Below are 14084 nucleotides of genomic sequence, written 5' to 3'. Positions count from 1 at the left end.
CATTGTTGAAGGGGGCAAATGGGGAGGTAATAATAAGTAGTGGTGAAGTGAGAAGGAGATGGAGTGAGTATTTTGAGCGTTTGTTGAATGTGTTTGATGATAGAGTGGCAGACATGGGGTGCTTTGGTTGAGGTGGTGTGCGAAGTGAGAGGGTCAGGGAGAATGGTTTGGTAAAAAGAGAAGAGGTAGTGAAAGCTTTGCGGAAGATGAAAGCCGGCAAGGCGGTGGATTTGGATGGTATTGCAGTGGGACTTATTAAAAAAATGGGTGACTGTGTTGTTGACTGGTTGGTAAGGATATACAGTGTATGTATGGTTCATGGTGAAGTGCCTAAGGACTGGTGGAATGCATGCATAGTGCCATTGTATAAAGGCAAAGGGGATAAAGGTGAGTGTTCAAATTACATAGGTATAAGTCTGTTGAGTATTCTTGGGAATTTTACGGGAGGGTATTGAATGAGGTAAAGGCATGTATGAAGCATCAGCCTGGGGAGGAGCAGTGTGGTTTCAGAAATGGTAGAGGATGTTTGGATAAGGTGTTTGCTTTGAAGAATGTATGTGAGAAATGCTTAGAAAACAAGATGGATTTGTATGTGGCATTTATGGATCTGGAGATGGTATATGATAGAGATGCTTTGTGGAAGTATTAAGAGTATATGGTGTGGGAAATAAGTTGCTAGAAGCAGTGAAAAGTTTTTATCAAGGATGTAAGGCATGTGTACGAGTAGGAAGAGAGGAAAGTGATTAGTTCCTAGTGAATGTCGGTTTGTGGCATGGGTGCATGATGTCTCCATGGTTGTTTAATTTGTTACTGACTGTATATATTACACACCATCTGCAACTGTACTTAACCTGCAGAAAAATCTGATTATAATACAGAAATGGGAAGGAAGCAGTTTGCAAAATAAAGAACTACACGTTTAAGTGATATAGAATTCCATAGAGAGAGATTCTGAATATCTAAGCCTGCACCTAAATGATAAAAACAGAATCAAAACCAGGAGCTAACTATAGATGAAAGTAGAAGGAATGAAGGAATACATGAGACAGAATGTTTGAAGTATACTACAGCATGTCCAAGGCATTTGAAAAAATTGCATGGTCCACCTTCCTGTAGTCATTATATCTATTCAAGACTTTATTTCCATTTAATTATAATCCTATTTACAAAAACTAAGATAAAATCAGAAACTTAACACACCAAAGTCTTACATACCGGTGATGAAAGTTATGTTTTTGAATGCATGGCTTTTTATCATATTTTTCTTCCCATCTACCTGTCCATCCTTCAGCATAATGTTGTAAGATGTAAGCTGATCCCACTTTCGATCCTTCAGCTATGCATCAAATAAAAATAAATTCCAATTAATTTTCCACAGGCTAACAAAGCTGATGACAGTACCTGCGGTGACACTACATATAAAACGATAAGAAGCCATTACAGTAACATAAAGCATTTCATCCACACTTTCCTTGCAGTATCAAAAATTTTGAATCATTACAAAATCAATAAGTGGAAGAAGCAAAGAGAAGATAGAGAACAAATTGGAGATGGAAGGATGAAGTGAAAAAGATTTTGAGTGATACAGGCTTGAACATGCAGGAAGGTGATAGGCATGCAAAGGAATTGGAATTAAGTGGTATTCATGTGTTGATGCGCTGTCAGTGAACTGAACCAGAGCATCTGAAGCAGCTACGGGGAACTATGGAAAGGTGTGTAGGGCCTGGTTGTTGAAAGAGAACTGTGGTTTTGGTGCCTTACACTTGATAGGTAGAAAATGGATGTGAGCAAATGTGGCCCTTATTTGTCCATTCCTTGTGCTATCTCGCAAAGAAAATGGCAATCAAGTAAGAAAAAATAATACATATGTACCTAAATCCATAATGTAATCTCTCATTCCACAGAAAGGTAGCTGACTGAATACCTATCTCCTCCATACTTTGCTATCCTTACACAACTTCACAAATCTCATGCTTCCCCCTTTTTCACTAAAGGAAAAAACATTCTTTTTTTTTTTTTTTTTTTAGACCAAACTGCCTTTCCCATCAGATCAAAGCAGTATCTGAAAAAAAAAATTCCACACATCCACTCTCTAGCTCTCATGTACAATATACCAAATCCAAAGCCTACCATCCACAGCCATGCCCCATAGACAACTCAATGATTTACTATGACCTCTTCAAATACCCTGGTTCAGCCCACTGACAGTACATTTACACATACTACATCAATCCTGTCCATTCTATTCTATGCAATACCGACTGTTATCCTGAATGTTCAGGCCCTGATATTCCAAAGCCTCCTTCACTTCATCCTTCACTCTACTTCTTAATTTACCTCACCCCTTGCTCCCTCTACTTATGACATATTGATCTTAGTCACTCTTTCTTCACTCATCTCCCCAGCTCAACCTTATGACCTAACTTTTAATCACAGTAATTTTCAACTTCCTCCTTTCACAAACATTCTCAAACTCAGAAACCAGCTTCTGTCATTTCTTACTCAAGTCTGCCATCAGAGGGCTGTCATATGCAAACAGCAGCTAACTTACCTCCCTAACCCCTCACCCACAACATAATGCAGACCCCGTCCCTTTCTTCAAGACCCTTACACTTACCTCCCTTACCAACTCAACCACAAATATCAAACAGCCATCACATCATTGGCACAAACACATCTTTACCTGGAACCATTCACCGTCCCTTCCAACTCACGCAAGTTTTACTCTCTTGATAAAATCTCCTTGCTGTTTCCAGTAGCTTTTCTCTCACACTATATGTTTGGCATCTCTATCAACCATATCATACACTTTCTTCTATCCATGTATGAAACATTCATACCCATCTCTTTCTCTAAGTATTCCTAACACAAATTCTTCAAAGCAAACACCTGGTCCACATATCCTCTACACTCATAAAGCCATACTGCTCCTTCCTCATCTCATGCTTTGTGCATGCCATTAACCTCTCTGTCACCACTCTCCCAAAACACATAACATGTATACTCAAGAGACTTTTACCTCCACATTTTGAGAATTCACTTTTGTCCCCTTTGCTTGAGGTGTATCCAGACATCTTTAATTCATTCTACACATTCAAAACAAAGCATGCATAACTGGCACTTCATGTCCAAAATCCTATCTCATTAAAGCTCATTTTCACCCAAAAGTGGATCAGAAATAGGTGCACCTTCACTGCAAATTAAACTTACCAAGGTCAGCTGATCTAACTTCATGCACCTGATTTACAGTCAGCAATGCCCCTGATTCATTCTGTGTAGAATTTTAACAGCTTTTTATCCTATACATTAACATCATACATAGTCATGTAACCAACATAATGAGGCACCAATACATACTTGCCTAATTTCTACAATACTTCTACCTTCTGCATATTAGTAAGAGCAACATCTTTCCTCTTCACAACAAAACACTACTCTTAGCACATTCACTCATGTTTTTTTGGATGCCATTTTAAAGGCAAATTTTATGAAAATATGACATATGAAGCACCACTACCAAGCATTATGACAGTGAAGACAGTGATATATGCTGAATCTGAGGCATGACAACAATGCAGCCACCCCTGGAGACTCATATTTAAAGTTGGATGTATGTAATTCTAAACGTGTTGATCTACAGATCTTTGCTTGATTTTCATAACTCAATTCTAGCAATCTTAGAAATACAAGAGCATGAGATACCATTATCAGCAAATGCACTGGGTATATAAAAACATTGCAAAAACCAGACATGAGCTGAACAAGTATAAAACTGACCTTGAGTCATTACAGTGTACTTAGGGCTACGAGAGGTTATAGTGTGGGAAGGGGAAGGGGGTGTGACTGGCATGAAGCCATTCAACAGGTGTATGTATTTGAATCTTTCATCAAATTATAATAAACTCCAGTGGAATACCTTCCTAGGCACTTAAACCTTAGCAGATCACAAGCTGAACTGCATAAGATCAGCAAATAACGTGTAGAATCCTTTTCACTGCTAGGTAAATGTTTCTATTTCTATTAGTTCTATTTCATATTATCTAATATTCACACCAGCCTCTGCATTTACATGAAGCAAAACTTAAATTTCTTTTCAAATCTTGTCTTCAATTTCTTACCTTTAAGGTAATCATCAAACTCTATCACTGGTATCCACTTGTTAAGGCTTGCAACATCAAAGAAATTTTTCCATGGTGCATATAATCCATATTGAACATTCTGCCAGTGATACAGATTTCCCCATGGTGGAAGTACCTAATACAGAACAAGAGATATAACATTTAAAAAATGGGGCTCTGAAGGATTAAAATCATTCTCCTTCCACACAGTCTTGTGAACATTTGAGGGAACACTTCATTGACAGGGAATTCAACCAATTTAACCCAAAATCAAAGTGTATATATGAGGATTCACATTTCTGATCACCATTATCTATTTGAAGCTGGCTAATGCTTGTTCATGGGAATGCAATAACCATACAACAATTTACCCATGCCTATGAGATTATGACAAAATGAGGCAGCACTTAGCAAGCAATCCTCTCCATTTTCACTAAACACTGGTGTCTGTGCCTCTGGCCTATTACTGCCAGGAGTACTCTTTTCTTTTTAGGAAAAAAAGGGAAAGGAAAGGAAAATGAACAGATATTCATAAGGTTTTGATAATAGTACATTACTAGTTTTTCATCTTTAAACACTACATTCCTCATCAACAGAATAAGCCCTTTGAAAATCTTAGAGCATACCCATATGAACTCAAAGAAAAATTTAAAGAAAAAGAAAGAAAAGGACCTACCCTAACTAACAAATAGAATCATGGAAGCGGAAGTGAGTCACAGGGTGGGGGAAGAGGCAAAAGTTCTGGATGCAATGAAGAATGTGTGGAAGGAGAGAATTTTATTAAGGAGAGCAAAAATGGTTATGTTTGATGGAGTAGTAGTTCAAACAATGTTATATGGCTGCAAGGCATGGGCTATAGATAGGACTGCATGGAGGAGGGTGGATGTATTAGAAATGATATGTCTGAGGACAATATGTGGTGTGAGTGGCTTGATCGAGTAAGTAATGAAAGGGTAAGAGAGATGTGTGGAAACAAAAAGAGTGTGGTTGAGAGAGCAGAAGAGGGCATGTTGAAATGGTTTGGACATACGGAGAGAATGAGTGAGGAAAGACTGACAGAGGATATATGTGTCAGAGGTGGAGGGAACAAGGAGAAACAGGAGGCCAAACTGGAAGTGGAAGGATGGAGTGAAAAAGATTTTGAGCAATCGGGGCCTGAATATACAGGAAGGTGAGAGGCATGCAAAGAATAGAGTGAATTGGAACGATGTGGTATACTGAGGTCAACATGCTGTCAATGGACTGAATCGGGGCATGTGAACTGCCTGGGGTTCAGTAGGTTATTAGGTTCAGTAGGGTTGAGAGACAAGTTAATTGGGAAGTAAGTTTGAATGGAGAAAAACTGGAGGAAGTGAAGTACTTTAGATATCTGGGAGTGGACTTAGCATTAGATGGAACCATGGAAGTGGATGTGAGTCACAGGGTGTGGGGAGGTGGTGAAGGTTCTGGAAGCATTGAAGAATTTGTGGAAGGTGAGAACATTATCTCGGAGAGCAAAAATGGATATGTATGAAGGACTAGTGGTTCCAACAATGTTATATGGTTGCAAGGCATGGGCTATATATAGGGTTGTGCGGAGGAGGGTGGCTGTGTTGGAAATGAAATGGCTGAAGACAATATGTGGTGCAAGGTGGTTTGATCGAGTAAGTAATAAAAGGGAAAGAGAGATGTGAGGTAATAAAAAGAGTGTAGTTGAGAAAGCAGAAGAGGGTGTGTTGTAACGGTTTGGAGACACGGAGAGAATGAGTGAGGAAAGATTGACAAAGAGGATACATGTGTCAGAGGTGGAGGAAAGAAGGAGAGGTGGGAGACCAAATTGGAGATGAAAGGATGGAGTGAAAGAAATTTTGAGCAATTGGGGCCTGAACATACAGGAGGGTGAAAGGCATGCAAGGAATAGAGTGAACTGGAATTATGTGGTATACCAGGGGTGATGTGCTGTCAAAGGATTGAACCAGGGCATGTGAAGGGTCTGGGGTAAAATATGGAAAGGTGTGTGGGGCCTGGGTGTGGAAAGGGAGCTGTGGTTTTGGTGCATTACACAAGACAGCTAGAGACTGAGTGAAAATGAATGTGGCCTTTTTTGTCTGTTTCTGGCACTGCCTCTGTTTTTTTTTGTTTTTTTTCTATTTCATGTGTGGAGGGGTGGCAATGGGAATGGATGAAGGCAGCAAGTATGGATATACACATGTGTATGTCTGTGTATGTTTAAGTATGTATATGCTGAAATGTATATGTATGTGCGTGTGTGGGTGTTTATGTATATACATGTGCATGTGGGTGGGTTGGGCCATTCCTCGTCTGTGTCCTTGTGCTACTTCACTAAAGCGGGAGACGGCAGTTAAGCATAATAATATATAAAATATAAACTCCTATACACACACACATATACATATATACACAAGTACATATTCATACTTTGGTATTGCTGTGGAAATTATTAAAAAAGGGGGTGACTGTTTTGTTGACTGGTTGGTGAGGATATTCAGTGTATTTATGGTTCATGGCGAAGTGGCTGAGGATTGGCGGAATGCATGCATAGTGCCATTGTACAAAGGCAAAGCTGATAAAAGTGAATGTTCAAATTACAGAAGTATAAGTTTGTTGAGTATTCCTGGGAAATCATATGGGAGGGTATTGATTGAGAGGGTCAAGGCATGTACAGAGCATCAGACTGGGGAAGAGCAGTGTGATTTCTGAAGTGGTAGAGTATGTGTGGATCAGGTGCTTGCTTTGAAGAATTTATGAGAGAAATACTTAGAAAAACATATGGATTTGTATGTAGCATTTATGGATCTGGAGAAGGCATATGACAGAGTTGATAGAGATGCTCAGTGGAAAGTATTAAGAGTATATGGTGTGGGAGGTAAGCTGTTAGAAGCAGTGAAAAGTCTTTATCAAGGTTGTAAGGCATATGTACGAGTAGGAAGAGAGGAAAGTGACTGGTTCCCAGTGAAAGTCGGTTTGCGGCAGGGGTGCGAGATGTCTCCATGGTTAATTTGTTTATAGATGAGGTTGTTAGGGTGGAAGTGAGTCACAGGGTGAGGGAGGGGGTGAAGGTTCTTGGAGCATTGAAGAATGTGTGGAAGGCAAGAATGTTATCTCAGAGAGGAAAAATGGGCATGTTTGAAGGAATAAAGGTTCCAACAATGTTATATAGTTGTGAGGCATGGGCTACAGATAGGTTTGTGCGGAGGAGGGTGGATGTGTTGGAAATGAGATGTTTGAGGAAATCAATTATGTGGTGTGAAGTGCTTTGATTAAGTAATGAAAGGGTAACAGAGGTGGTGTGAAGTACTTTGATTAAGTAATGAAAGGGTAACAGAGATGTGTGATAATAAAAAGAGTGTGGTTGAGAGAGCAGAAGAGGGTGTATTGAAATGGTTTGTTCACATGGAGATAATGAGTGAGGAAAAATTGACAAAGAGGATATATGTGTCAGAGGTGGAGGGAATGAGGAGAAGAGGGAGACCAAATTGGAGGTGGAAGGATGGAATGAAAAAGATTTTGAGCAATCGGGACCTGGACATACAGGAGGGTGAAAGGCGTGCAAGGAACAGAATAAACTGAAACAATGTAGTATACCAGGGTCAATGTGCTATCAATGGATTGAACCAGGGCATGTGAAGCGTCTGGGGTAAACCATGGAAAGTTTTGTGGGGCCTGGATGTGGAAAGGGAGCTGAGGGACAGCTAGAGGCTGAGTGTGAACAAAAGTGGCCTTTTGTCTTTTCCTAGTGCTACCTCGGGGTGTGTGTGTGTGTGTGTGTGTGTGTGTGTGTGTGCTATTTCATGTGTGGCGGGCTGGCGACAGGAATGAATAAAGGCAGCAAGTATGAATATGTACATGTGTATGTATGTATATGTCTGTGTATGTATATATATATTTTTTTTTTTTTTTTTTTTTTTTTTTTTTTTTATACTTTGTCGCTGTCTCCCGCGTTTGCGAGGTAGCGCAAGGAAACAGACGAAAGAAATGGCCCAACCCCCCCCCCCCATACACATGTACATACACACGTCCACACACGCAAATATACATACCTACACAGCTTTCCATGGTTTACCCCAGACGCTTCACATGCCTTGATTCAATCCACTGACAGCACGTCAACCCCTGTATACCACATCGCTCCAATTCACTCTATTCCTTGCCCTCCTTTCACCCTCCTGCATGTTCAGGCCCCGATCACACAAAATCTTTTTCACTCCATCTTTCCACCACCAATTTGGTCTCCCTCTTCTCCTCGTTCCCTCCACCTCCGACACATATATCCTCTTGGTCAATCTTTCCTCACTCATTCTCTCCATGTGCCCAAACCATTTCAAAACACCCTCTTCTGCTCTCTCAACCACGCTCTTTTTATTTCCACACATCTCTCTTACCCTTACGTTACTTACTCGATCAAACCACCTCACACCACACATTGTCCTCAAACATCTCATTTCCAGCACATCCATCCTCCTGCGCACAACTCTATCCATAGCCCACGCCTCGCAACCATACAACATTGTTGGAACCACCATTCCCTCAAACATACCCATTTTTGCTTTCCGAGATAATGTTCTCGACTTCCACACATTTTTCAAGGCTCCCAAAATTTTCGCCCCCTCCCCCACCCTATGATCCACTTCCGCTTCCATGGTTCCATCCGCTGCCAGATCCACTCCCAGATATCTAAAACACTTCACTTCCTCCAGTTTTTCTCCATTCAAACTCACCTCCCAATTGACTTGACCCTCAACCCTACTGTACCTAATAACCTTGCTCTTATTCACATTTACTCTTAACTTTCTTCTTCCACACACTTTACCAAACTCAGTCACCAGCTTCTGCAGTTTCTCACATGAATCAGCCACCAGCGCTGTATCATCAGCGAACAACAACTGACTCACTTCCCAAGCTCTCTCATCCCCAACAGACTTCATACTTGCCCCTCTTTCCAGGACTCTTGCATTTACCTCCCTAACAACCCCATCCATAAACAAATTAAACAACCATGGAGACATCACACACCCCTGCCGCAAACCTACATTCACTGAGAACCAATCACTTTCCTCTCTTCCTACACGTACACATGCCTTACATCCTCGATAAAAACTTTTCACTGCTTCTAACAACTTGCCTCCCACACCATATATTCTTAATACCTTCCACAGAGCATCTCTATCAACTCTATCATATGCCTTCTCCAGATCCATAAATGCTACATACAAATCCATTTGCTTTTCTAAGTATTTCTCACATACATTCTTCAAAGCAAACACCTGATCCACACATCCTCTACCACTTCTGAAACCGCACTGCTCTTCCCCAATCTGATGCTCTGTACATGCCTTCACCCTCTCAATCAATACCCTCCCATATAATTTACCAGGAATACTCAACAAACTTATACCTCTGTAATTTGAGCACTCACTCTTATCCCCTTTGCCTTTGTACAATGGCACTATGCACGCATTCCGCCAATCCTCAGGCACCTCACCATGAGTCATACATACATTAAATAACCTTACCAACCAGTCAACAATACAGTCACCCCCTTTTTTAATAAATTCCACTGCGATACCATCCAAACCTGCTGCCTTGCCGGCTTTCATCTTTCGCAAAGCTTTTACTACCTCTTCTCTGTTTACCAAATCATTTTCCCTAACCCTCTCACTTTGCACACCACCTCGACCAAAACACCCTATATCTGCCACTCTGTCATCAGACACATTCAACAAACCTTCAAAATACTCATTCCATCTCCTTCTCACATCACCACTACTTGTTATCACCTCCCCATTTACGCCCTTCACTGAAGTTCCCATTTGCTCCCTTGTCTTACGCACCCTATTTACCTCCTTCCAGAACATCTTTTTATTCTCCCTAAAATTTACTGATAGTCTCTCACCCCAACTCTCATTTGCCCTTTTTTTCACCTCTTGCACCTTTCTCTTGACCTCCTGTCTCTTTCTTTTATACTTCTCCCACTCAATTGCATTTTTTCCCTGCAAAAATCGTCCAAATGCCTCTCTCTTCTCTTTCACTAATACTCTTACTTCTTCATCCCACCACTCACTACCCTTTCTAAACAGCCCACCTCCCACTCTTCTCATGCCACAAGCATCTTTTGCGCAATCCATCACTGATTCCCTAAATACATCCCATTCCTCCCCCACTCCCCTTACTTCCATTGTTCTCACCTTTTTCCATTCTGTACACAGTCTCTCCTGGTACTTCCCCACACAGGTCTCCTTCCCAAGCTCACTTACTCTCACCACCTTCTTCACCCCAACATTCACTCCTCTTTTCTGAAAACCCATACTAATCTTCACCTTAGCCTCCACAAGATAATGATCAGACATCCCTCCAGTTGCACCTCTCAGCACATTAACATCCAAAAGTCTCTCTTTCGCACGCCTGTCAATTAACACGTAATCCAATAACGCTCTCTGGCCATCTCTCCTACTTACATAAGTATACTTATGTATATCTCGCTTTTTAAACCAGGTATTCCCAATCATCAATCCTTTTTCAGCACATAAATCTACAAGCTCTTCACCATTTCCATTTACAACACTGAACACCCCATGCATACCAATTATTCCCTCAACTGCCACATTACTCACCTTTGCATTCAAATCACCCATCACTATAACCCGGTCTCGTGCATCAAAACCGCTAACACACTCATTCAGCTGCTCCCAAAACACTTGCCTCTCATGATCTTTCTTCTCATGCCCAGGTGCATATGCACCAATAATCACCCACCTCTCTCCATCAACTTTCAATTTTACCCATATTAATCGAGAATTTACTTTCTTACATTCTATCACATACTCCCACAACTCCTGTTTCAGGAGTATTGCTACTCCTTCCCTTGCTCTTGTCCTCTCACTAACCCCTGACTTCACTCCCCAGACATTTCCAAACCACTCTTCCCCTTTACCCTTGAGCTTCGTTTCACTCAGAGCCAAAACATCCAGGTTCCTTTCCTCAAACATACTACCTATCTCTCCTTTTTTCACATCTTGGTTACATCCACACACATTTAGGCACCCCACTCTGAGCCTTCGAGGAGGATGATCACTCCCCGCGTGACTCCTTCTTCTGTTTCCCATTTTAGAAAGTTAATATATATATATATATATATATATATATATATATATATATATATATATATATATATATATATATATATGTATACAGTGAATGTATAGGTATGTATATGCGCGTATGTGGAAGTGTATGTATATGCATGTGTATGTGGGTGGGTTGGGCCATTCTTTCGTCTGTTTCCTTGTGCTACCTTGCTAATGCGGGAGACAGCAACAAAGTATAATAAGAAAAAATAAAATAATATTCATGCTTGCCTTCATCCATTCCCAGCGCCATCCCACCACACAAGAAACAGCATTGCTACCCCCTGCTACAGCAAGGTAGTGCCAGGAAATGAGACAAAAAGATGGTTCCAAGCTTCTTGATTCCAATATCCTTAAGTAAAACAATGTTGAATTTAGCTAACACTGTGAGATAGGGTTCTGCATAGGATACATGAAAAAAGCTATATCAAAATTCAATACTGGGACAATTAATTCAGATGTATGAGGTACGTGGCTAACAATATAGGCTACATTTTTTTATATGATCTATACACATAAAGCTCTACAAGATTCCAAGCGGATTTTAACACTGAAAGTTAAAAGGCAACACCAGACAAAGCTACAATAATAGTTAGGTATATTCGTGATAGTTGTTAACAGATGGACTGTCTGGTCAAAAGTAAGCCCTTCAACTTGTTAATGAATATCAAAACTATCACTACAAAGTCTGATATCAATCCCATTAAACCAGAACACTCACAACATTCCTTACAAAGGATCGCCAAATCCAAGAACCATAAACAACACATTTACTTTAAAACACTCATCTATAACAAGTCAAATAAATCTTAACAACAATTTCATAAAAAAAGAAAACAAAAATGTAGCACAAAAAATGCAAATACAAAAAAATTCAATAACCATGGTTAGGCTGGCCAGCCAAAACAAAGTTAAAATCACCACCTTATTGTGACACCTGACACCAGTGTTGTATCCAGGTTCTCTACTATAGTTCAACAGTAACATCTACACACTTATGAATTTGGATATATCAATAAAAACAAAAAAGGATATCAAGCAAATACCTTTACAGGCCAGTAGAAAAAATGACGAAAAATAAAAAAAGATAACATGATGATTTCAAGTGATCCACACTGCTCAAGAGTATGGAAGGAAATAATGATAGCAAAAGCTGCCCACTTAGCACCATCACACCACAAGATGTCACAACTCTGGGTGGGTTGCTGTAAAGTTGCTGAGTCCTTTTGAACAAGCTTACACCATATTCATATGTTTCATGGTGGTCAAATGGGTTAAATCCTCATGGATATCCCTATTATGGTAGTCAAGATGGTGCTTTAACCCCCTCATGAGCAAGTGCTCATTCAGATGCTCACAAGGTTCTGACTATAAATGAGAAATAACATCCACAGGCTGAACGGAAACATGGACAGATGTTACTAAGTTATATTGTACATTGTTACTTTAAACTAATTTTCAAATCAATTTATTGCTAGTGATTTTTTTCTTAGTAAATCCCCAGATGTAAGATTACAATTCATATTCAATCCATATAAAACACAAACATGTACTGCACCATGATCTTTTCATTTCAAACAATTTTATTACTTGTAAAAAAAGGGGGTTGCAATACATACCAAAACCCAATTATCTACTTTAATTAGCTTGCGAACCAAATTCGCAATACGAATGTAAACATCTCGGCGAAGATTAAATCCTTCTCCTGGATTCACATCATATAAGAGATATCTGAAAATATGAAATTAAAATTGGAGGGCCTTCATACAATAAAAAAAAAAAATCATATCAAGTTAAACTATATACCACAAGCTAATTTCATGACAGTCTTCTACCCACAGTTGAATCAGTGTTAGCCAGTTCTTTTGTCCTAAAACGCTTTGGCCAATAATCAAGGAAAATGAGTGAACCCCATTCCCTTTATGACTTAAAAAGCAAAATTTGCATAATAACCTATATAAGGTCATCTTTCAATGGTTACTACCTTTTTTGTGGAAAAAAGCAGATATCATGAGCTTAAACTTTAAATATAATTGAATACACACACCCCCAAGAAGCTTGTAGTTCATGTATCTTATCTTTCCATCTATGACCTTTATTGAGCCTTCCCTTCAAACAAAAAACAAATCAAGTATGCTTTCATAATTGTGTATCTTTCATATTATAGGAAACAAATTGTTGGAATGTCCCTTCCAATTAAGGCGTTTCATGTGTGAAGGATCCAAGAAATGCATGTTTCCTTACATGTGTTTGACGCCTTGTTCCTTCTTTTTTCTCCCTTGTGTGTATCTTAGACTAACAGTATGAACAAATTTATTCTTGAGTGTATTTTCATACTAGCAGTAAAATTTATCAAGTATCATTCTAGTTTTATGGTGCGCTTTCTTTGCCTTTTAATCTTTGGTTAGTCACTGAAAGTGACTGCAATTCCATTTTTTGTCAGTTTCAGCTAGCCTAACAAAGTAAAACAGTCTTTCTTCTAGAATGTGTGTTGGCTGATAATTACTTCGACTTCCAGAATCTAAAGGCCCAAAAAAACTCAATAACTGTATAAAACTGTAATTAATGTTCTGTTCAACATTAGCAGGCAAAACTATGTTGAATCAGAGCTAAAAGGTCAGAAATCAATGTTAAAATGATGCTAAAAACATATTGGGTTTGCAAATTGATTTGTCATCAGCTATACAACGCAGAGATGAGAGACATTATGTAAACATAAAAAGTTTGTTCAGGACAACTTTGTTAAGACACTAATGTATATAATATCAATATCAATATCAATGTTGTTCAGTACAGTGTATAGAGGTATTCTAACAGTATACCAATGTTGCTCAGCAAAATA

General features: G+C 39.4%; 1 protein-coding gene across 2 annotated transcripts in view; it reads right to left on the bottom strand.

Moving 5' to 3' along the window:
• Positions 1-14084, bottom strand: part of O-fut2 (O-fucosyltransferase 2) — a 40644-nt gene that overhangs the window by 24303 nt on the left and 2257 nt on the right. For both annotated transcript variants that reach the window (XM_071689913.1, XM_071689914.1), the window contains exons 2-4: positions 12862-12973; positions 4119-4254; positions 1216-1336 (exon numbers count right to left, since the gene is read on the bottom strand). In XM_071689913.1, the coding sequence (XP_071546014.1) occupies positions 1216-1336; positions 4119-4254; positions 12862-12973 (369 nt within the window). The remainder of the gene's footprint in view (positions 1-1215; positions 1337-4118; positions 4255-12861; positions 12974-14084) is intronic.

This window comes from Panulirus ornatus, chromosome 47, assembly GCF_036320965.1.
Source record: "Panulirus ornatus isolate Po-2019 chromosome 47, ASM3632096v1, whole genome shotgun sequence".
Taxonomy (NCBI): domain Eukaryota; kingdom Metazoa; phylum Arthropoda; class Malacostraca; order Decapoda; family Palinuridae; genus Panulirus; species Panulirus ornatus.
Note: the sequence above shows the minus strand (reverse complement) of the source record. Positions and strands in the feature narration are given on the sequence as shown.